The 26259-nt window shown below is 36.6% G+C and overlaps 1 protein-coding gene across 1 annotated transcript in view; it reads left to right on the forward strand.

The window, feature by feature from the left end:
* The first annotated feature begins 1028 nt into the window (after nt 1-1028).
* The window catches only part of Rh50 (Rhesus blood group-associated glycoprotein Rh50), a 114875-nt gene continuing 89644 nt past the window's right edge, over nt 1029-26259 (forward strand). The window contains exon 1 of the mRNA XM_081771730.1: nt 1029-2046. Within this exon, the coding sequence (XP_081627856.1) occupies nt 1491-2046 (556 nt within the window). The 5' untranslated portion in view covers nt 1029-1490. The remainder of the gene's footprint in view (nt 2047-26259) is intronic.

Genomic DNA, 26259 nt, shown 5'->3' on the forward strand with positions numbered 1-26259 from the left:
TTTATTATTATTGCTATAAATAGTATTAGAAGCAGACAATTCAACTGTCTGTACCAACTGAACCTAATTGTATATCTTGTGAACGTAGCTACTATGATAAGGGATGGAATTTTTACTTTCCGGAATTCGGAAAATTCTGGAATTTCGAAAAATTTAGTATTTCGGAAAATTTCCGATGCCAGAAAAATTCCAGATTTCGGAATTTTTTCAAAAACCGGATTTTTCCGAAATTTGAAAAGTGAAATTTCCGATTCCGGAAAATTTTGGCCATCCCTAATTATGATAGTTTTTATTCTCTTTATTTAAAAGAGTGAATCAGACAATCACATTCTTGTAATATTCACTCCTATCGACAATCAGAACGAACTCCGCAACTGACAGGTTCAACTGACGTACAACCCTGATGCTGAAGTATTTGTTCAAGTGTGTTCATGTAAATAAGCAAATAAATAAATAAGAATGCTTTTTAAAAAAAATTCCCACCCATAGTGGTTGTGGATATTATTTGAATATTAGTTTTCTTGTAACATGTTTTGTGTTATAAAAATAACTTTAGATTGCCAATGTGTTATGGTATGATTGACTACATCTTTGATATAATAACTGCCGCAGACATTTCGTATTTATTTATGTATGAGCTAAAAGTTGATTATTGTTGAGGACAAAACGAACCTGCTCGCATAGAGCGAAAGTTTGGGAAGCGATCGATTGTACACTTTCTTGCTTTTTACTTTTTTTTTTAAAGTTGATAATCAAAGTTTTCTATAGTTCTGTTTCGCAGCTATCTGATGACATGTGAAAATTTATGTCTTTAATCTCAGTACAATACTTTTCATTTCCTGATACCGTTGTCACTTCGGGAGGAAGTAAAAATCTTTTGTTTTACCTGCATTTCTCAAGACAGGTTTTGTGGATTAGCGTGCCTTTTTACCTGTTCCCGGGTTGTGCTCGTTGCGTCCTTTGAACTTGGCAACACTGTAGCAATATGTTCTGAAGCGTGACAGAGAAGCAACGCGCGTTGCCGGGGGCCAGTGGTTGAACAGAAAGCGTGGGTTGTTTAGGGGTTGAGAGGGAGGCGCTTCCCCAGAAGGGTTTCCGAGGGAGGATAAAACCACGCCTACAAAATAGAAACAAGTTTTGTGTGCAGACCGCGTAAAGTGGCAGTTCACTTCCAATGTGCAAAAGGAAAATCATCCGTTCAGCGACCTTCGAAGTGACAGCCCAAACAAAACAGTGTTGAGCTTTGAGAACCGGATAACGGTGTTAGTTTTGTGTTTTTTCGAGATACGACATTTGTTACAATACGTTTTCAAACTTGCAGTGCGGGTACCAGCAGTGTTTTTTTACGTTATTTTCAGCGATGATGTGTGCTGTGTAAAGTGCGACGAGGATTTTGGTAGTGAATGCATTTCTGAGTGAGTGGTGAAAAATATTGTGGAAAAAAGTGTGACAGCGAGTGATTTTTGTTTTCTTTTCTCAAAAATTTAAAAATGGGTGAAAAGAAAGCCAAAAGTACCGAAGAGAAAACGCGACGAGTACGTTACAGTCTTGTTCATATTCGTCGGCGCCGAGAGAAAGCCGAATTTGATGACGGAGATGCGCGTCGGGTACGTCGCGTAACTTTACGGGAGCGACGCAAATTTATGAAAGGCGCGCTTTTGCTACAAGTTATACTTATTGTCCTTTATGGTGCATTTGTTGATTATGATAGCTCTACAAGATCTGTGGGTATGAATTTCCATTCTCCTCCTCGCCCTGAGGAACTGGAACCTGAAATTAATTCTTATCCAGAGGGGATTGATGATTACAATGGGACTGTTGTAGAGGAGGTTGACAACGAAGCTCCGGGTCTTGACGATATAACAGAGCCTCCAGATGAGGAGAAAACACAGAGAAAGAGAGCATTACCGGAAGACAATGATGCTTCATCACCTAACAATAACTCTTCTTCGGTGGCGGTCGCCGAAGGTGAACCAGGCCATCACGACGAAGCCCTCCATCGAATGCTCCGAGGTTATAATGATGATTTCTATCACAGTTATGCAAGTAAGTTGTTTGCCCTTTCGTATAGACGATAATTTAAAATGTACCACTTTTTTCCGTATAATAATTACAATATATGGAGTAAACTAAAACAATTTCCCACTATGGTGCCAAAGGCTATACTTCCCGGAACGGCCCCCCTCTTCCCCAAAATATAATTTAATTTCAAATATATTTCTAATTGCCGAATTTGAGGGTGGTGGTGGTCTTGTTATCCATCTTATTGTAAGAAATGAAGAAAATTTGTTGTATTTTGTTGTAAATTATAATAACCATAGTGTTGTCAGAAATGAATTCAGCATTCAGTCGCGGCTACACTAACTCTCATCGTTCAATACCCGTTTATACGACAGGATCACTCGTAAATGGAAGAACACATTACAATACGTGCAACAAAAACACTCATACGGAAATTCTGTAGTAGAGTAAATTAATTTATTCTGTAATATATAAGGAGGGGAAATTAGGTGTCAAATATGCCACCTAGCCTCTAGCCTACTCAGTAAAGGCTAATCCGAGTCTGCTCGATCTGCAATGGAATTTAGTTAGGGAGAGCAGCTTAGGGTTTACTTTTTTTTTTTTTTTTTTTTTTTTTGCCAGACTCCTCGCTTAAACCTCCGGAAAATTTAGTAGACCACTCATTTATTTCATGAGATGTTATTATACTATAACTCTTACAGTATAATGTTAATAGTATACAGAGGCGGCTTTGAGGAAGTCACATTGAGAATGGGTCAAATAACCACCGGATTTTGATTTGATTTGATGTTTAGCGTCCTTTTCAGCAGCGAGGCTATATGAGACGTGGACCTACAACTTAACGTGGGATCCGAACCACAAGATCTCCTACCTGAAATCGAAGCCGGGTCTCCCACTCCAAAGGCATGTACAGTACGCTAACCACTTACCCACGAGGAAGCTCGACAGCAGCGGACTTGAAATAGCTGATGCCCAGGGGCGGATCCAGGACCGACTTCTGGGGAGGGCGGTGGGTTGTCATACTGCTACTTTTAAGAGCTCCAAACTTTGGGATGGGTTTCATTATATATATATATATATATATATATATATATATATATATATATATATATATATATATATATATATATATATATATATATATATATAAATAAGAAAGTTTCTTCTTCTGAGTGGGGCAATCGCCCCCACCCCTGGATCCGCCCCTGCTGATACCTCGATATGCGATGTTACGATTGCAGGGGGCACATTTCATACACAATATATAGAATGCCAAGCTCATGTAAATATATATGCAATCGTAACATCTAATAAGTTACTTTTCGTTGCATGACATTACTAGGACCCGGAAGTTGAGGAAAAATTCTGTTTTTGCAAATGCCCGAAGACGAGGCTTAACATAATGTATGTTCATTTTGGGTCATTGTAGGCCAGAAAATAATGGATCTTGTCTCTCTCTCTCTCTCTCTCTTTCATTTTTCGGCTTTTTTTGGTTTATTGGTCTTTTTTAAGCTTTTCATGGATCTTAACGTCTTTTATTATTATTATTATTATTATTATTATTATTATTATTATTATTATTATTATTATTATTATTATTATTATTATTATTATTATTATTATTATTATTGCACTTTATCTTTCGTCAATAAATTTACTGGCCATTAACTCGAATCACCACCACCTCTTAAACATCTTTTCTTTAGTAAAGATAATTCAATAGATAAGACATTCTTGAACAACTGGACTGATAAGACCAGATCTGCAATAATCACAAGTCAGATGAGGAGGCTTACGCCTCCAGCAAGAGGTGTGAGAGTGAGTTTGTACTTCAGTTTGTGGAAGGACAGATCGATAACCTACCAGAAGCTTGTATTTCTTGAGCATTATATTCATTAAATAAGTAATTCTAATTAAATTGGGTGTTATTTTTACGGGTTTTTTTTTTCAGTTTTTAGGTCCCTTTTTATATATTTTTAGGTCTTTTTATAGGTCCTTTTTAGGCAATTTTTAGATCTTCAATTTTCGAGCCCTACTTATTACGTATTGCTACGGATTGCATGACTTATTGAACATTTTAGTACAATGGATGCGTACTCAGAAATAATTTCAATTGTATGCAAAACAGACTAAAAAAATAAATACATTATTTAAGCCAGTGACATATTAGGCCTAATTAAAATTAAAAAAGTAGCAGTGTCACGTGACACCACGTGAAGGAGTTTGGTTTTCATGGCGTGAGAATTCTTCAAGAATGAAACCGGAAGTTCTATAGATTTCTATCACTTCCGGCTTGAGTAAAGAGAATTAGAGGATATGCAATGTATTGTTGGGATGCGTAACTGGTTGCAAAGAAAAAGTTCCTCCTCGCCATCTATTACTGTTTTCATTTTATAGCGGTCGGAGACGTTAAACTTTAAATAAAATGCATAGTGATCAAGTTAAAATCGCAAATGATTCATTTCTGCCACATCTAGTTTTAATGTTGAGTTATATCCTAAATCGATTTGACAAAAAAAAAAAAAAAAAAAAAGAAAAGAAAAAAGCACCTTTTACTATCACTTATCGTCTTTGCTCTATGTAGATCAATATTGAAACCGGAAGCTGTAGTGAACTTGTATCACTTCCAATTTTAGTAAGGAATGGTTAACCCATTTTAGGAAACTTCTTCTCGCCATTACCGTTTTAGCTCTATAGTGATAAACATTAAAACAAGAAATGGTTGATTCCTATCACTTCTAGGAGATGGATCACCTCCATCAATTTGTAACTTTTGACCCACTGCTTCCTGGCCAAAATTCATGATGATCCATCAAGTACATTTTTTATTTTTATTTTTATTTTTATTTATTTATTTATTTATTTATTTATTTATTTATTTGGTCCCGAACGGAAACACGGACAGACAATGAGTTGAATATATGAAAGCGTTTTCATAAACCAAACCCTTAATAAATTAAGGAATTGAAAATACAGAGTGGCCCAAAAGTAAGTGTACTAGGTATACAGACCAGCATCGATCAAGTATGACATTTTAATTTAATAAGGTAATAAATTTATTTGCTTTGGTTTGTTTCGAGCTTAAAGTATAAGTGAAAATAAATTAAGAACAGTTAAGGGAGAAACTAAGTCAATACCTGTGTGAATAACAGTAAGTAAATGATATAAAATGCCATGAGCCGATCAATACGGGAATGTATACCTACTTTTGGGCCACCCTGTATTTCGTATAACACATGTCAATTCGTTAAGGTACTTGTGAGACATGTTAATTTAAAATATGTTGAGTAACACTCTTTGTTGAATACATTTTAGTTCATAGGCCTACTACACTATTCAGTATCATCGCGATTATTATTACAATCATGATAATTATTGTGCCGTCATTAGTAGTCATTTAAAGCAAATTGTGAAGCTTGTATGTACTAAGGACCTTTTTCTTTGTCTTGACATACAATTACCGGTGCTTCTTTTAATATTATCCATTAGTTGTAATTTCTTTTTCTCCCTCCCTCTTTTTCCTTCTAACATGTTCCTCAGGATAGTTTATTTTAGACAATGTTCTAAGAAGTTTCTTGAGTTGATTTTGAGTTTAACGTCCCGTTCAGCAGCAAGGTTATATGAGACGTGGATCTACTGATTAACGGGGAATCCGAACCACCTGAGCTCCCGCCGGGAATCAAACCCGGGTCTCCCACGCCAAAGGCGCGTACGCTAAACGCTTAGCTACGAAGGAGCTCTAAGAAGTTTCTCCTTTTTTGTTATACCCAGTATTGTTTTTTTCTCTCCTACTATTCCTAGTACATTTATTTATTTATTTAATAATCACCAGATACAGCTCAGAAGCCATTTTATACTGGATGTCTAACAACAACAACAGCAACAACAACAATGGAAAGGATTTAGGAAGGTATCGGCCAGGGCCTGTTAAGTCGGTAATATCCAGGCATTTGCCTGGTAGGGCTGAGTGAAACTCCAGTCAGGATGGTCGGCAGCGAGATTCGAACCCACGACCTCTCGAATGCGAAACCAAAGCTCTATGTTGTCCGTTCGACCCATACTACACATACGGTATATAAGTTCATTGATTCATACCCAGATCAACCTCTTTCTCCCCTCCAGTAGTATAGTTGCATCGAAAATAGATTCTGCGTACATATCTTACGTTCAGTTTGTGATCCCCGATGTCACGATGTTATATTCTTGGATTTATCACACATAACAATTACTGTACAGTAATGCCTTAAAAAAACATGCCTCCCAGAGGCTCTATCTTTAAGTCTACATAAGATTTCATCAAATTAGTTATATAGTGTATTCTTAATCTTTTCGACCTCTTCCTCGTTTCATATGCATCAAAATTTATCATCTGCGGGTGCGAAAAGAGAGTACAGAAAACTTTCGTTAGTCCGGCATCCGACAATTCGGGATTCCCGATGGTCCAAAATCGGCTTGGTGGAGTTTTTTTTTCCTTATTCAATTTATTATAGGCCTACAAGAGCACAGTAATTCTTTATCAGTTTATACTCTTTAAAATGTAGAATTAAAATTATGTTTTGGTTGTATTTGAGTTGAAATGATTATCGTTTTGTCCCTGGTAAACAATATTTACTGTCAAATGTCATATAGTTGTATTCAGTCTACGACAGTGTTTAGCGGTCACGTGGGGAACTTGCGCGATAATCCGTCATTTTCGGTTATCTGTTATTGACTAAGTCCCGAACGTGCCGGGTTATCAGAAATCTACTGTAGTAAAAAAGAGTGTACGTGCAAGTTTTTTTCTTTCTTTGTTTAATGATACTGAACTCCTGCTTAGTGGAATTGTTAGCTCGGGCGACTTCGGTGTGCATGATTCCTGGTTCTATTTCCCCGAGAGCAGAAAACATTTTCGTTTTGCACCTAGCCTCTTGAGCTAATATAGGAGCTCCAGAAAACTAGAAATAATGGTGTTTGAAAGCCAATGCGCTGACCATACATCACTCGGTTGAAGGTACGACATCTGATCGGCCGTAATCCTTCATGGCTTGTAGCTTGCTTTGAGAACTACGGTGTATTTTTTCACATATATACGCGATAAAAAGAGTGAAATATATCGTAAAACATATCCCAGCACACATTATTCCGAACTGGAGGAACCGTGGATCTAATAGTCCCTAACACTTCCGATTTCCTGCCGATTCATTACATATTCACTGTTGTCAAGACTTATCTTTCACTACTTTGGACTCAGCTTTATTTCAGAGCATATCTAAAAATTCTGTTGGGTACGTTTTGGAATTATGCCCTGTGGGAAATCCCTTGTGCACATATTGCATATTGCTGAAATTGGATTCTTGGATCGCGTATGTGTAACTTCCGTTACGCTGAAATGGATCGTCACTTCATGGTTTCTTGTGTTGTATTACAGAGAAAATAACAAGTTAATTTCTCTGTGGTTGTATATAACGTTTGTTGCAATGTAGTTTTTCTGCACTCTTGAACGACCCTAGCTTAGAAATTATACACTTTTCTCTACAGATTCTTGTGATTTTTTCTTACATCGATGTGAAAAATCTACCATCTTACAGTTTGTCGGTATGCTTCATTAACAAAACTGTATAATATGAAAGCCTACATTTCTCAGAAAAGTAACGAAATAAATGTTCAGGGAAAAGTTCGGGCGCTCGTTGTAGCCTAATCTTTTTGTTTGCTTGATTAATTAGCAATTGGAGTTTTACGTCCCTTTTCAGCACCAGGCTATATGAGACGTGGACCTACAGTTTTAACGTGGAATCCATTCAATTTTAGTGCTCTTCTACCAAGAATCGAACCTGATAATACATGCAACAAAGGCGCTGTAGCCACTAAACCAGTTTTGATTACATCTTAATCTTGACACAAATTTAAGTCAGATCAACAAATTTTAATACTCCTCTGACGAAGGTGACCGGTAAGCCAGCAAAACGATCGGCATGGATTTTTGTTCAAATACATACGATGTAACTAATACAAAATGTTTGTTATTTTTATTTCTATACATCTTGTTATACAATAGCTATGCAGTTCAAACAACAGTTAGATAATTGAAACACTGAGTGTGTATAGAAAAAAAATACTGGTGGAAACAAACGGGCTTGAGCCCCCCATACTCTGGCGCCTACCATCTGTGAGTTGCGATTGGTGGAGTCGAAACATTTTAAAATTTACCTGTGGTTCTTTCAGCGTCCGTTGTTTATCATATATTATTAGAAGATGGAAAAAAGAAAAGTAACCTAAAAAAGTAAGCTATTAGTGGCAGTAGGAGAGGAAAAGAAAAACTAGTTAGTGAATTTGTGAGAATGACTCATAATTATTCTGAGAACCAGAAGATAAATAAACTGAAGGAAGACTCAGGTGCTTAGTATAGTATCGTTTAGCTTCGGCACGGGGACCTCTCAAACGCTGAAGCCCTATCCTGTCAAGGTCAGTGAGTGGTCACGTTTCTGCCTTCAGGTTGATTCACCTTCAAGGTCGCGTGATTCATGTTGGCGTGGATTTTTTACATTTTTCTACCTCGTTCGTATTGTATGATGATACTCCAGCATTGTCTTTTTAGCTCTTTGAAGGAGCCTGTGTACCGACGCTCTTCAACTATCATCTGTCCCTTCGGAAGAGTTGTCTTTCGAGATCATATTTACTAGCACGTAGAGTCTTAGATACGAAAATAACTTTACCTGTGTTCAGTGGCATCGTACTTCAGGGAAACCTCAGAACAACAGACTTCGACGGTTTTTAATGAGAGGTGTTTTTATACAGATTACACATTTAGATTATTCACAATTCATACGCTAATTTTATACAGTATGTATTAGTATTATTTTTTTAAATGTAAATATATACTAATATTGAAACACTGAATTCAGTATTCGAATTACTGGAGAGACGAGGAAGAAATTCTCCTATGCAAAGAAACAACAATAAACCACTTGTATATGTTTATATCGGCATCATGCCATTCTCCTGTAAAAATCCCTTAATCCACACATTGACTGCACAAAAAGTAAAAATAAACTTATAGGAACATGCAGCTTCAAGTTGAGTTTGTAACTATTTTATGGGGTGGTTCATATCATTGACTTATGACACAAGATATTTCGTGGGTCAGAAAATAGCCCCTATTCTGTCTACTGTTTGCATCACAGCTATTTTCAAACTGCAGGAAGTATTTTCTGTGCTACAATCAGATGCAAATCTAGAAGGTGAAATACAATGTTTGAAATGGGGGCTAGCCATCGACATTTTAGCTTAAAAGACTTCTTTTAATTAAACTTCATTTACTTATGTTGCGGGTCCAGTAAATGGCAACGTTGCATTTTCCTTTAACATTGGGCGGATAAAGAGTTTATAGTCCAAACGGCTCATCCGATTTAAAAAAAAAAAATCCTTCACATAGATAGAAAATATTATATTTAGAGACGATATTCCCTCTTACATTTTGTTGTAACCCTGATAACAACATAGTCACCCTATGTCAGGGGACTTTCGAGACACTCTGTATATAAGTGCAATTGTACTTGTTAGGTATTATAGGAAGCGATCTTGAATTAACTAATTCTAGAAAATCACCTTTGCTACACTACGTATATTGTAATGTTGCACATTAAAAACCTTTTGTATCTATTCATTTGCAAAATACTTCAGAAGTGAATTATAACATATCCTCTTTCAAATAACAAATGTTTGACAAACAAAGGCACAGGTAAATATTTATAAAGCCACCATTTTAAAGTCATTTATAGACAGCAAACTCTTTTAACTGCACGTGACACACATAATGGACAATTCTTGTAGTTATGTTTTATATATTATATACACATAGATTTCGACCGAGTCGTTCCGGATTTATTTCTGAACGCAAAATTCTACAATATTAGCGTTTTACGTGAAAAAAAGCTCCAAAGATGAAATAATATCGATAGACATAAGTTATGCGTTATATGTGTATAATAACTGAAAATGGTTTGGTGATTTCAACGTTAGAATGGAAAAGCATCGTATCGACCGAGGCACATGCAAAGGAATGTGTGTATGTTTCGTATTTCTTGTTATCCTATGCGAAAAGAATGTTTCACACAGCTCACATAAATATTTCAAAAGTTCGTGTAATATGAACTGCTTGCGCAGAAACAAAGCCTTCGCTCTTTATGCAAATCAAACATTCATCAAACAAAGGCGTCTGAGAACCTAATGTAAGTTCTCCACAGCACCGTTAACAGAGCATTTAATCTGATATTACAAGGTATTCTTTCAAATGGCCGCAGGTCATATTGTAATGTATCATTGTCAAGAAATACGCAACATAATGCTTTTTGGTAATGATAGTGTTGCACATTATGGAAATTCAAGCAGGTATGAAGCTCAATCGAGAAGTAATACATGTAACTCAACTAATATAATATATTCTTCACAAATCTGATTTACATACTTTTAAAAAAAGGCTTCCATCATCCTCACAAGCTATGGTGGCTAAATAATATAAGTTTTGATTCCACTGCCCTAATTTTTCGCACAACTGCAACTTACGATCATCAAACACATTCAGAGATTTGGACTCAATTGACATAGTTACGCGGGTAAAATTTAAAATATATAATGAGTTCATGTCATATGGGGAACTAGCTTCCTTTTTTTTTTTTTTACTATTATTATTGGCGTGATCTATGTCTTGTGTAATCAGTAAAGAACCTAAGAAAAGCATTATCTTTCAAACATTCTAAAATATGTGTTCCGCATGTTATATCGTGGAAAAATTCGCGGCACATTATACACAACATCCAGCACTAACTTACATTTACTACTTTGCAGAACAAAAGTAATTGATTTGCAAACAAGTATAAGGGATGGTCACAAAGCCTCTTTTTAATTTATATACTTTGTTACGGATACATTGTGTGAGATAGACAAATCGTACTGAGCACGTAAGTAAGCATAAAGACTAAAATATTTCTTTTTACACATTAATTACAAAACCTCAATATAATCTCTATTTGTTGCACGAAGCACTAGTAACTGAAACAACGTCTAGCCAAAATTCGAATCATATACGCTACAGCACTTTCTCAGCTATAATCAAAATGGCATAGTTAATCCTCGACTTCAGTCGTTGAAGCCATCCTTTGTGTGATAAACAATATTCTTCACATGAGAAAAAAAAAGTAGATAGATGTGATGTCTGGGGAATGGAGTGGCCATCAACACGCCTCCCTGGCTAAATTGTGTTTAAAAAATATCAAACGTATGGCCCCAGTGTACCGCCATGTTGTAATCTCCCTTTTGGTTGAAGTTCCTCACCGAAAAAAAATGACGGTCGAAGGAGTTTGTTAGTATGCATTACATAGTAGTGCTCCTCTATTTGGACATTCTGTTTCAAATTTCATAAGCGCGTGGTGATTTTCAGACCTTCTTATCCTGACTGCGCAATATGATAAGCAGTCATATCCATAAAAGAAACTTGTGTCAGTAACTTGTAATCTTCAGGCAATTTATCCAATATCTTACTCCGAATTCTTTTCGTTGTGGTATTGTACGACGATAGTGCGTGTAACAGTTATGCTTCACATGCACATGAACGTAAAAGCCTATATATAGTAGAATCTTGCGTAACTAGACAGGAACATTTGTAGTTCTCTGGCAGGGGAACGAATGAGTTTTTTCGGGCTTCGTAGAATTGAATTCATGAACACGCTCGGTGACATCATGCGATGTTTGTAGCCAGCGATTGCCATTTTGACCAAATACGAACATCGTCACGAATTTAAGATATCATTGGCGTATAACAGGATGAGACGGTGAAGTTTTCTTATACTTAGTTCCGAAATGTCTTTAAATTTGTGTAGTTTAGTTATCGATGAACCAAGAGACTCACTGTGCTTTCTTTCTATACAACACTAGTTGCTATGTTAATGTGTCACTTGAAACAAACAAATGTAATGTTAATTGAAACTTTGAAATTTACTCTTTATTATGCAACAAATATCTTATAATTCAGGTTGTTCATAAAAATCGAGAATGCTATTTAACAGTGTCAGGGGAGGAGCATAGAAAGATTTCCACGCGAGAGTACGTCCGTAGGAAGCAGGTGCATCATCGACGGAGGTTATAGTGCAAGAAACATAAGAGAAAAGATGGGTTGCCACGTTAGAAGAACTTGTAGCTGTCATTAAAAAGATCTTGAAAACCTACCATATTTCACCGTGTACACGTAGTCTTGAAAGGGTCTTAAAACATTTTTTCCATCTTTCAAGGAGTCGAACAGTGTCCAACTTTCTGAGACGTCTTGCTTGCTGCTACCTGCTATCGCCCTCCCGCTGACATAAAGAAAAAACGAGTTTCGCAGCTTCCGAAACAACGGATTCTTTTGAACAGGGAGGGGGAGTGCGACAAAAGACACGTTTTTAATGAGGAGGTTAATTGTTTGTCCACTAGACTGCAGTACTGCATGAGTGGTGATACCTTTCTTGCTTACAAGAAGTTGTAAAATTTAACAGTGGATAGAAAGATCGGGTAGCAAGGTCTTTTTAATGACAGCTACAAGATTCATGTAAAGTGGAAACGTGGTCTAAGAATCATGCATAAATAAGAATAGTGCAACAAACCCTTGACATCGTATTCACTAATTTTAACTTAACTATAATGATTTGATACTGGTGACAGCAAACTTCTAAACATAAAATACTGGTTTCCTACATTATATAGGCATGTTCCGACAATGGAAATTATTATCTAAGACAATCCTTCTTCATACGCACTCATACATTTTAACATTAAAACTACCATTCGTTTGACTGGCTATTCTTAACCAGTACCAAATATGGGATAGATTTGTGAAGAATGTCTCATGCAGATATGGGCGGTAAGTCCAGTAGCTGAAAAAATATTATCATTGCTTCGTTTGGTTTCTTGCGTTTTCAGCCTTTTCTTTAATCATTTTTCGATGCCATAGCATAAAGAACATCAAAAGGCAGTCACTGCTTCGTGATACACACAACTTTGGGAAACAGTTTGATTTTATTTATTTTTGAGTGTGATTCTGTCATCAGTACACCATTTGAAGGATCAGATTTTTAAAGAGCATAGTACAGGGAACGATTGTATACCTAAGCAGCACTTTACTCTTTTAACGTCAGCTAATCTAACCCGCATTTAATGTAAAAGGCCGAAAATACTTAGTGAAAATTCGATGGGCTTACTGCAAACTCAATTGACCTGTTTTCTAAATTATTTAATATAATCTATTAAATTACAAATGCCTGCAGAAAGTTAGGGAAGATATGCTAATATTATAGCTATTCATGTGCAAATCTGAACTAAATCAGTACTCAGTTTCGCTTTCATTTCTTTTCATAGTTACAGTCACTTGTTTTGGACTGCCATTTATCAACAAGTATATAAAATATTATTCAATACCTCTTTGATCGTGTAAAAGTTATTTCAAGTCCGTTCGAGACTCTTGTTCAAGTGTCTTGAACAATATTCCTTTTCAACTTGTAAATTTGAGGTATTGAATGATTTTGTTCAAACTATTTTGGATCGTCTACAAGCAGCATAAGGAGAGGGGCAAAAACACAGAAATATGGAGGAGAGTAAAAATCACAAACATTATTCGCGCGTTCTTCCCTTGCCTGAAGTAAAACAATAAAATATGGTGAACATGCAACTATTGTTCTTCCATTTTCTATGTGGTGTCAAATCTAGAGTTGGAGTGGGTCAGTGGGTTGTGGGCCAACAGCATGTGACCCACTGCAACCCATCATCCACCGTGACCCACTGCGACGCACCACCCACCTTGTCCCACCACTCACTATGACGCACTCTGACCCACCGACCCTCTCTGCTCACTGCATTGTAGACAGCATCTTCTGACGCGACAAAACGCCAATGAACCACAAAACTACTACCCCAAAATATGTTAAATCGCCTATATGTGTGATTTGATTACATTGAGGTGAATCTAAAAAAAAAAAAAAAAAAAAAAAAAAAACTGAAAAAAGTACCAGAAAACTACCCCGGAGGAGGCTCGCACCATCAACCTTATAATTACTGGGCGGGTGTTCTTCCAACTTCGCCACGGAGGCGATGAAGGAGACGTCGCTTGTAAAGGGATAAATCGTTGAGATCGTTTTCATTTGGTCAATCAGAGTGCTCTTTTAACCGTATATATGAGACGATAACTGTTTGGGGTAAGATAAAATGTGTTCACCATGTAATTTTATAACAAAATGACGCGTGTCTATTTACTTTATTTCATAGTTCTCCCAAACTCACTTTCTAATGATCATCGATAGTTGCCATCTAAATTCATACAATTATCGCACTCAAGATTTTTCACTTCATGATGTTGAAGCAGAGGTTATTCTTGACCCCCGGGGCTCACTGTAGGAACAATTCATCAGGAAAAAATAATATATAATAATAACCGTATGCACATGACTGGCAATAGTTCGTGTTGGTCCCTTCACGATTCTCCGCGACGAATCGAAGGAGCGCGGACCAAAACGAAGTCCTCGCTGCTACGCGGTGGTAACTTCAACACCCCGACGTGAGATATCTGTTTCGACTCGACGAAACCCTGCCGGCAGTGGGACACTAGCGGCAATCCTTCGACTCGTCTCAATATTGACGATCGACGCTTACCCGCAAGTGGGCCTCTAGGTGTTGGCGTCGTTTACGGCATGGGGTAGGCCCATTTTCATATAGCCTCGCTGCTGAAAGGGATTGAACTCGAAATCAACTTAACTCAACAAAAAATACAGTGCTTCGCATCATATATCCATATATGCTTACCATGAGCTTTATAATAATTGATAAAAGCTTCTTTATTATATGGAGCGCTTAGAGCACAGGGTAATCAACCCATAAACTTGTGAGAAAAATAGACATAAAATTTGTAATGTAAGCTTCTGCATGTTGGTCTACGTACCTTGATTTGGGAGTTCCAAATTTCATCCGCTTTTCCAGTGAGAAGTATCGATAATTCCACAAGGAAATAATTAGACCATGATACTTTAATTGAAATCGTAAGTTTGCCCATGACAAACACTTTACCATTTTATATCGTAAAGGTCAGATCCATGATTATTGTAACAGAGCGGTACTTGAGGGATTGACCGTAGAAATTCAAACTCAAGAAATTGTAGCTAACGATTAGTTAGAATTTGACAACCTGGTTTTATTACAAGAATAAACTCTTTAGTCGGTAGAAAAGAGGACGTGGATCATGTGTCAGAGTTGATGACGATGTGTTTTGGTGGGTCAGTGGTTCATGGTGGGTGGTAGGTCGGAGTGGGTCATGGTAGGTAGTGGGTCAGATTTGGCCAAGGTGGGTGGTGGATCATGGGTCAGAGTGGGTCGCGGTGGGAGGTGGGTCAAATTTTCATTGACCCACGCCATCTCTGATCAAATCTGCAAAACCAAACCAAACAAAGAACAATACTACTACACAGAACGCTCAACATCTTATCTATTCATGACAAACTATTGCATGATCCGAATAACTCTAGTATATTCACAAACCATCATTTGTCATACTTTACCAAAATACGTCATGACTTTTTTGACAACCTGATATTTGAAATGTTGTTAATACGCAAAGTTCATTGATCTCATCACTTATTCACTTATTCTCTTATGATCATCACAACCTTTAGGGTACCGGTACTTCCCGTAGATATAGAAAGGTGAAATGTAGTATTCAGGCTTGGTATAGCGTGCAAGTAAACCAATGAAAAGCAACAGGATAATATTTCCCTTATTCAAACCCCCTAAAGTGGTGTGTATTGGTTATTCAACAAAAAGACTAGAAATCCAATCAGAAAATTCATAAAATATAAAATATGTAGCCGTCTCGACTTTCCAGTAATAATAATAATAATAATAATAATAATAATAATAATAATAATAATAATAATAATAATAATAATAGTAATAATAATAATAAGGAAATAACAGAATTACAAAATCAATTACGTAAACAATACCCTCCAATTAAGAAAAATGTTTGCCACGACGACGGGCCGTAACTTGTAGGGGCAGGGAGGCCACTGCCCCCACCCCAAGGGAAGTTCCCCGCCGTTCAAGAGGTTCTCATTTTAAGACAAAATTGTCTTACTCCATATACGATACGAAAATGAAATTACAAGTGAAGCATCAAACAGGTTCACTACATTACATAAACAGAACAGCACACACTAAAGTAAATAAAACAATAATGAGTCGTGGGCAAATTTCAGTAAAAAAATGTCTACTATTAGGGGCACTAGAAATATATATTCGTATATTTTTGTCAGATTTGTCAATATGGTCCCCTTAGTTAATTTGTCGTGTATGGGACGGGTCCAGAGGCGTAACTAACGACCCCGCAGACCTTGGTGTGCGGGAGATTCCAAGAATTTCAGATATCCTCTGATCTTATTGGCCGATACAGATAGGACATCAAGAGTCATGACCTACATATAGCGGAAATTAAGGCCAACTGCTGTCGACCCTCGTGGCCGAGTGTTCTGTGCCTTCCGAGCTGGTCTAGTGGCTAGAACGTGCGCCTCTGGTGTACGGTTTCCCGGGTTCGATTACCGGTGGGAGAGCCTTTGTGATTTTAACTGTCATCGATGTTTCTGTTTGTGTCCCTGTCGTTCTAGGTGATTGGAAAAAAAATCGAGTAAAGCAAGTAAAATTAAGTAATAAGTAGTTCAAGTAAGTTACTGAGACATGTTCGATGAGTCAGTTAACTTTTTAAAAAAAAAAAATATTCTAGGACAACGTTCTAGTAATGAAAATACTTTTTGGCGTGAGTTCAAACCTTGCCCAAGTATTTTAAAAAATTTCATAACACTTTTTTCATTAAAATAAGCTTGCAGTTTTATTATATGGATCCATAGTAAAAGTAATAATAATAATAATAATAATAATAATAATAATAATAATAATAATAATAATAATAATAATAATAATAATAATAATAATAATAATAATAATAATAATAATAAGCTTAAGTAGAAGTAGTATTGGTAGTAGTAGTAGCATCACTGATAATAATTATGTTGTTTATGTAGGATACTTGAAGAAAGTACTTGAAACTACACACAGCATTTGGCTCGATTGTCTTCGTTTTGACTCGACTCGAGTCAAAACTCTAGTCAAATTCGAAGTCAAGTTGGAGGAAATTTTTCGAGTTGAGTTCTTGAGTCGAGCTTAAAGATGTCTGTTTTGAGTCGAGTCGAGTTTGAGTGAAAACTCGCTCGAACCGCTCGTGCCCATCCCTACAATTCTTTACGACTTTACCTTCTAGTTTCCAAAGAAGAAATGATGATAGAAATTATTTTCACATTCTCTGAATTATATCAACACGTGTAGAAATAGTGTGTGCTATGATTATCTAACATAGCTACTAGTTTATTTTCTTATCTTTGTCTGAGGAAGTGATAGCAAAGTGTGAGAGCACAGAATTGCCATTACAGTCACTCAGGATCGAATCCCGGTGTGGCATTTATTATTTTTTCTTGATTGGAAGGTATTGTTTACGTAATTGATATTATAATTCTGTTATTCCTTTATTATTATTATTATTATTATTATTATTATTATTATTATTATTATTATTATTATTATTATTATTATTATTATTATTATTATTGCAAAGTCGAGACTTGGCTACATATTTTATATTTTATGAATTTTCTGATTGGATTTCACGTCTTTTGTTGAATAAACAGCACACTCCATTGAAGGGGACTTGGCGGAGGGAAATATCATCCTGTTGCTTTTTATTTGTTTACTTGCATGCTACACCAAGCCTGGATACTACATTTTACCTTTCTATATCTACGGGAAGTACCGGTACCCTAAAGGTTGTGATGATCATAAGAAAGTAAGTGAATAAGTGCTGAGATCATTGATCTTTGCGTATTAACAATATTTAAAGTATCAGGTTGTCAGTAAAGTCATGACGTATTTGTGTAAAATATGACAAATGATGATTTGTGGATATACTGGAATTATTCGGACCATGCAATAGTTATGTCATGACTAGCTAACATGTTGAGCGTTTTGTGTAGTAGTATTGCTCTTTGTTTTGTTTGGTTTTACAGATTTGACAACACAGAAGATGGAAGACCAAAAATTGCATATTCTCCATATTTGATTGTTTTACTTCAGGCAAGGGAAGAACGCACGAATAGTGTTTGTGATTTTTACTCTCTTCAATGTTTGTGTGTTTTTGTCCCTCTTGTTAAAGAGTTAGTGGAGAAACTGTAAAAGTGAGTAAAACACGTAAAAATAGGAAACAAGGTACTGATGAAGGTTCGTTAAATTAATTAACTTAAAAAAATATTCCAGTACCCTGAAACACCAGTTTCCAATCAATATAAGTATCTGTTAAATGCCGTGCCGTAAAAAATCAGGGCCCGAGGCAAGAGCATATGGCAGCGCCTCCGTTCATATGAGTTGTCAATTTAAAGCTGACTTCTCTGGACTATTCTTTCTGCATAATACTTTACTATTTTATCATGACTGAAATTAGAAAGTTTCAGCATTATTACATTGGAATCGTAAAAGTGTGAATTACTGAATCCACTACAGGAGAGAAGAGGACGCTTTTCAGTATCCTTCGTAGCAAGGCCAATTGGATTAGACATATCTTGAGAAGAAATTGTCTTCTTCATATCGCCATAAGGGAAAGATGTAAGGAAAGCGACAAGTAAGAAGAAGAAGAAGAAGAAACAACTGATGTAGCAATGGCAAAAATATGCACTAACCTCTCAATTATGCATACACTATAAAACTTGTGCTTTGTCTTTCCAACATTTATTTTCATCCCATACTCTTCACATCCCTTCCACAAGCTTTCTAACATCGTATTTTTTTCTTCAGATTCCGCAACAAGCGCCATATCATCTACATCTAATCATTCTATCTCCTACTGAAATACCGCCTTCATTATGTAGGCTCTTTTTCACTCTCTCTTCTAGATAGATATTAAATAACTAGGCGAGAGACAGCAACCTTGTGAAACTCTCCTTCTAATCGCACTCCCCTCTGTCATTTCCTTCCCTATTCTTAGCATTTACTTGTTGGTCTATATATAAGTTTCATATAAGTTTTCGATCTTTCCATTCCAACCCACGTTCTTTAGAAGTTCCAACAACAATTCAGAATTCACGCAATCAAAAGCCTTTTCTAAATCAATAAATACTACATAATCTGTCCCTTTTTATATAAACCTTTCACCGATCACCCTTAATAATCCAATTGCATCTTTTGTGCCCTTACCTCTCCTGAACCCGAACTGTTCCTCCTCAACTTTTACATTTATTCTTCCATACAACCTTCTATTCAGAATTCGAAGAAAAATTTTTGCTGTATGAGATATGAGACTAATAGTTCTATAATCCTCACATATATCTTTGGATTCGATTTCTTAGCCATCGGTATCATCATCATCGTCGTCAGGAACTCTTTTGGTCAATCTCTTGTTTCACATAATTCTTTGCACAGTCGGAACAATTCTTTTTGGCCTTTTTCTTCCATATTGTTAATGAATTCGATCGGTTTATTATCAATCCCGGTTGCGTTTTCATTCCTAATCTGGGATATAACTTTTTCAAACTCATCCCGAAGAATACTAAACAATTTATCATCCTCGCCTACTTCATTTTCTTCTTCAACATCTAGGCCATATGATCTATCCCTACTCTCTTAAAAGTTCTCAATATATTTTCCATCTTCCTAAGATTTGAGTTCTCTCGCTGACTACATTCCCATTCTTATTTTCTACTTCCATCGTGATACCCCCTTGTTTTCTCCGATGTTTCATAGATTTCACCTCCTTGTACATTTCTTCATATTTGCCATCTCTTCCTCAGTCTTCTATGTTCTCGCATTTTCTTTTGTAAACCTCTTCCCTTTCTCTGTCTGTTTCCCTTCGTAACTTGTTTAACTTTCTGTACATCCTTCTTCCCTTTTCTGTATCAACCTGTTTCCACGTCTTCCTTTCCCTAATTTTCTGCAACAAGCCTGCTGTATGCAAAATTTAATAAGCTCCTAGCTGCCATCTGTTACTACCGCCAGCTATCCTTTCCTCGTTTGAGTATTTTTTTCTCGAATTACTCAACGAAAACATTTCTGTTTACTCGTTGTTCAACTTTTCAGTAATAAACATCTTGTTGCCTACTTTCGTTCTCCCTACATTTTTCAGTTCAATATGACCTCTTCCACCATATGGTTATGACAAGAGATAATGTCGGTCTCGGGAAGAGTCTTCGCGTTCTTCAGGCTATTCTGATACCTGTCCTGAATCATAACACAGTCTATTTGATATTTTCGGTTGTCTATTGAGGACCTCTATGTAAATCTTCTTCTCTTATGCTGATTGAACCAAGTGTTTCCAATTACTATTGAATTCTCTCTACAGAAATTAACCAGCCGCTCTCCCCTTTCAATCTTTCGCCTAAACCATATTTGCCTACGACACTACCTTCCTGTCTCTCTCCCACAACTGCATTGACATCTTCCACTATAATTACACATGCACTCCTCTTCTCCCTGTCTGTATTTTCTTCTAATTTCTCATAATTTTCCTCTACTTCTTCAAATGTATGCGAAGTCGTTGGTGCATATGTCTGTATCACTACTAGATCATTTCATTTTTCCTTTCAGTCTTAACATTATAACTGTATCATCAACACATTCTACTTTCACTACCTTCTCTTTTAAGATTTTTCCAAGGATTATTCCTATACCATTACGACCTCCCTTTTCATTACTTGAATAAAACATTCTATATCCTTCCATATTCAACACCCCATTACCTTCCCATCTAACTTTGCAAACTCCTACCAAATCTAGATTATTTTGTTTCATTTTTCTTTAAGATTTTCTAATTTTCCTCCCTGTACTTTGGTACGTACGTTCCATGTTCCTATCTTAAACTTTTTGATCTTGCATGTCTTTCATTCCCTACATTATTACTTTCTCTTCCAATAGTCCTTCCCAAGGTATCCCTTACCCGGAAATCCAAATGGGGGTATATTTTACCTCCGGAACTATATTTTGATCTATGAAAGACCATTGTACACATGTTTTCTTTCTGCTGCCAGCAAAGTAGAGAGAAATGGAGTGGTGATTTCCTGTTGCCATCTACCTCGCAGTATTCTAAGCACTAAAGTCACTCTGAATACGTCTAGAAGTTATTGTAAAAGTCCAAAATTCCTGTGTACCATTTTTAGCTCTACCCTAAAAGATAAATTTTACATGGTGGAAGCGCCAGACGGAAGGACATTCAATGTTCAAGAGAGAGCTGGATTTCAGCGTCAGAATTTTTGAAATTGTGTTGAATCTTTGCAGAAAAAGTTAATTCATCTGAACAAAGACCGGTTCTTCTAATTTTAGATGGCCAAAGGACGCACAAAGATCTTCACATAATTCTATATGCAAAATTAAATCATATTTACATATTGAGCTTGCCACTTCAATACTCATAAGCTTCAACCATTGGATAGAGCAATCAGAAAATCATTTTAGCTGGCATTCTATTCAGTATGTGAAGTATGGATGAGCAAATATGGAAGATTAGGTTTCGAATTAACTGACAAAGATATCCGTGGTTTGGTTGCAAGTGCCTTTTCCAAAATTTATAGGATGAATTTGGCATAACCCGGATTTGTACAGTGATATACCCCATTAATAAAGACATTTTCACAGAAAGAGATTTTCTTCCAACATCAAACATCAAACAGTGTCACAGAAAGCCAGAATTAGTGATCGATTGTCAACCAAATGCATCGAATGTGAACCCTGTAGCAACTTCTACTATACAACAGGACTTCAATCTAATCGATCCAGCTGCTCCTTCAACATCACAAGCCTTCCAAAATGCCATAGAACAGATCTCCCCTGCAGCTACTGATACGCAGAGGAAGGTTGCTGTACAGAAAAGAAGAGCAGAAGAAAGTGAAAATTTGACATCAACGTCCTATAAGGAATATCTGGAAGATAAGGAAGAAGAAAGAAGAGGAGCAAGGCCTCCTGGGAAGAATGCAACACAGATCTTCACCAGAAGGGAAGTTCAGTTCCGAAGTGACATTAGGAAGGACAAAGTAGAAGGAAACAAATATGAAGATGAAGAAAACAAATCTAAGGAGACTACATGCCTTATCTGTGGAGAGACATTTGAAGAGGACTGGGTCTAATGATGCATCTGTAGTGGTTGGGCTCATATTGCATGTGCTAATGGCGATACTGTGGTTTATTTTGTATGTGAACACTGCAAGTATGACTGAGAATGTATTCCATAACTAACTGTACTTGGTAAGTTTATTCTACGTACTGCTGTTACATTGAGAAATATGTGTCCGATACTGGGGACAGTGTTTTTTATCTATCATTAAAGTGGAAATGCATAAATAATTCAGGAACTAAAGCAGCGTTAAATTTTATTTTAGAGCATGTTATTATTCATTCTATCTTTTATGTTCACTGTAATTTTATTTTATTTATTTTTTCCTGAGATTCGGAGGCAATTTTTGGATTCGGAGGAAATTCGTGCAGTGTGAAGTTGACCCAGTCACTTTTGTGTGTCCTAACTTCTAAACAAGACAAGCACTAGTTCTGGGAATTGGGTACTAACTCATGAGACTCCATTACTATTAGAGTTCTTTGGTGTCCATATGATAAATATACAGTGTGGAAGACTCAGGTTTGATTCCTGATTGGAGCTCATGTGGTTCGGATCCTACGTTAAGTTGTAGGTCATTGTCTAATAAAGCCTTGGTGTTGAAAAGAACGTTAGAATATAAATTAACCACTCCATTCGTATTACCGTACGTTATAGAACGAACTAACCTAAATTTAGCCTAATATGTCGTACATAATATGTCGGTATATGGAGAATATAAAATGCAAAACATGATTTTACACATTGGTATGCGTAATTTTGACATGATTCTAGTGACATGATTGGGGTATCGTTTCAGTAATGTTACTAGTGTTACATAACAAAAAAGTTTCATACTTCTGGACAAAATGAAATAAGAAACTACAATACACACTAAATACCTCACTGACTCTTCCACACATAAAATTCGATTCTTAAAAGATATACTGAGGATTGGAAACGAAGAATAATTTATCTAAAGTGTTAAAATGATTTCCTGCTGAAACTGCTTTCCTAAAACTCTTTATGTTGAGCTATGAAACAGATCTTTTTTCGTTACAAGTTACAAAACTAAAATCTAAATACATACAAGCAGATGGCAAAAGGTGAAACGATGCACAGCTATATTGTTAGACAAGTTAGAGGACATCACCTCATTAACAGCAGGAAGTTAGAGACTGCATTAACGGCGGAAATGCTTTGGTTCTCATTGTACGCCAGAGAAGTATTCTATTTGTAATCACGCTATTGTATTGCTGATTTTTAGTAGCATTTTGTAGATATTCACTAACTCACTTTCCATGCTTTTAATATTTTTAATTCTCTTTAAGTTATTCATTATTTTTTAAAAAGTGGGAGTGAGAGTATCGAAGAGCATTAAAAATAAAACTGCAATAAAAACTTTTCCCATATTTCCAATGGAATTTTAGAATGCTTATAACCTGTCATATTGGTATACAAGCTTTTCCCTCATATCTATTCCGTCTATTAATACCAAACTTGGTACAGTCATTTTTTATCCCTTATAGTACTTTTCGAGATACATTTGGATCGTGTAATTTTAACTGGGGCCACTCCAGAATTGTCCAAAGTTGATGGGAGGGATTTCTGGAGAGATTTTTCTTGACATCTCCCAATTTTTCCTGTTCAAGTACGTTATGGGCTCCAATACATAGCACCTCTGAAAAGCTTGTTTCATGCTGAAGAGAATGAACTACAAACCATGACTTTCCAATGAACAGTGTTGATGCAATTACTATTTCACTGCGAGTCTACGATTTTCTTTATACTAGAGTACGTTTGTTTTGCCTTGGCACACCTCCCACCAGTGCATTTGGTTGGCCTTTAAAGTATTTTCTGCTAGCATTCACGTGAACGTTTTAATCCAATAGACGTCTTATGGGTTCTGTTGTGTAAGTGACGTTAGTTATCAAAAACCCATCAAGTGCGGTGATTGCTATTTGGCGGGTATTTGAAGTGCTTAGTTGCCACACGCGAACATGGTGTGGCGTTTTGCTGTTTCCTAGCGTATTGTAACTCTCAACCTAAGCGTGGCGTGGCAACAATGAGTTGCAGACAGATCCATCCGGGAAGCGTGCCAAGAAAAAACATACTCTTAACAGAGTTAATGGACCCCAGGGACTTACTCCGTTGTCCATGGCACCTAATTTTCTATGCATGAACATGCCTTTCTTATGTTTATCGAATAAACTAGGTTTTGATTCGGATGTCCGGATGAGAGATTCATGTTCGTTCCTTGTCAGAAACATTTAATACATGTATAATATTTAAATGAAGTAAGATCTCAACCTGTCTACCATTTTCATCAGTACATGAATGGAAACATGGGGGCACGGTGACTTAGTCGTACATTGGTTACCTCTGGTATGTGGAATCTCTGGATCTATCCTCGACCAAGTAAGTTTTTGGTTGAGAACATCGTGTGCGTGAGTTTTCTCGGGGTATTTGTTTCCTCCGACATTGTCATTCCACCGATTCTTCCATCATCATTCACTTGTATTAACCATCCGACTTCCTTAGCCTAACGTGCATATTCGTGGGACGTTAAACTAAAAATTCACTTTCATATTCAGAATGAAAATGGTCAAAAATAAAATTTAGTGCTCTAACAAATAATATGCTATTACGTCCTTTGTTCTTCCCTTGAGTTCATTGATAATCCAAACTGCATGTATGTCGGAATTCACTGTTGGGGTGTTAAAAAAAAACAAGGCCCAATACAGTGGTAATGACACCCAGGAACTAAAGTTGCCATCTTTCGATAAGCCTTAAGCGAGACACACTTATCGAACATGTGCAGATCGTCCGTTACTCCTACTCAAATTTACACATGGAGCAATTTATTAAGAGTAATACAAAGAAATACATACATTCATCAATGGAAATTGCAATGAAATTTAAACCAAAAACACATAAAACAGCCTCTTGTCAGTTAGCTGAACAGAAGTTATTGAATTGTTGAATCGGTACAAACGAAAAATAACATCATTGGCGGTGATTTCATTGTTGCCAACGAGATTTTCTTAAGAGTCGGAAGGAGTCAAGTGACCTTGACAAATCGAAGATATCGCAGTGCAAAGTGTTTCCTTATTTTGGCAACAGATGGGGTTGTTGCTGAAATGCATCAAAGCAAATGGCACCCCTCCTTTTCATTCGTTTTCCCCTGCATGTGGTCAAAGTTGGACAGCGCAGGAGGGGGATGGTTACGGCTGTAAATGGGACAGAAAAGTGAAATTCTTTTCTTTTGGCTAACAAGGAACCCTAGGTATCTATCAGAGCCCGATTTTTATGAAACTTTGTATATAGAGAGAGTACCTCGGGAAACTCGCACAGCCAAAATTGTAGCTGCAGAGTCCAAGACGTTGTGACACTAGGGCCCGAGAAAGATCAAAAGTGGAACGTCAGTACATTAAGGGCATGGTGAGAAAATGCACGTTTTTCTTTAAAACTAATCATTGTAACGACACGAAATGAGCATACATGGATACGAGATGGTCGATATGATCTGTTAAACGTTATAAAAAGAATATCCGCCATCTTGAAAGAGGCCATGTTGAAACTGGTGCGATTGGTGCAAATGAAAAGAGGGTCACTCGATGCATTAATTTGAACGTAAATAGCCACAAAAACCTGTTGGTAAAGTCTGTTGTAGGATTACATTATTCCGCTTCTGGTAAAGTGGTTTATGTACAAGATGAGCGAAGTGTATCTTATGGCACTCGAGCAGATGCATATTATGTAGCGCTATGAGTGGGATCAGTGGAACTAGAAAACCGAGCGAAATATAATGTTAGCACTACATCAATTGTGTCAGAGTCAATATGTAATTGGTGTGGATGTGCTGATATGACGGGTTCAATCTTCATAATAATATCATGGTTGACATTAACTTGTAACTTTTTATTAGACTTAAATTAATTCGAACAGAAGTCAGAACGTCATATCAGTCCACCTATAGCGCTCCATACCCTCAATCTGCTCGAGTGTCACAGGATACACTTTGCTTATCTTGTACCTAAACCACTCTACCAGAAGCACAGGAATAATATAATCCC

This window comes from Thermobia domestica, chromosome 9, assembly GCF_964235325.1.
Source record: "Thermobia domestica chromosome 9, izTheDome1.hap1.1, whole genome shotgun sequence".
NCBI classification, from domain to species: domain Eukaryota; kingdom Metazoa; phylum Arthropoda; class Insecta; order Zygentoma; family Lepismatidae; genus Thermobia; species Thermobia domestica.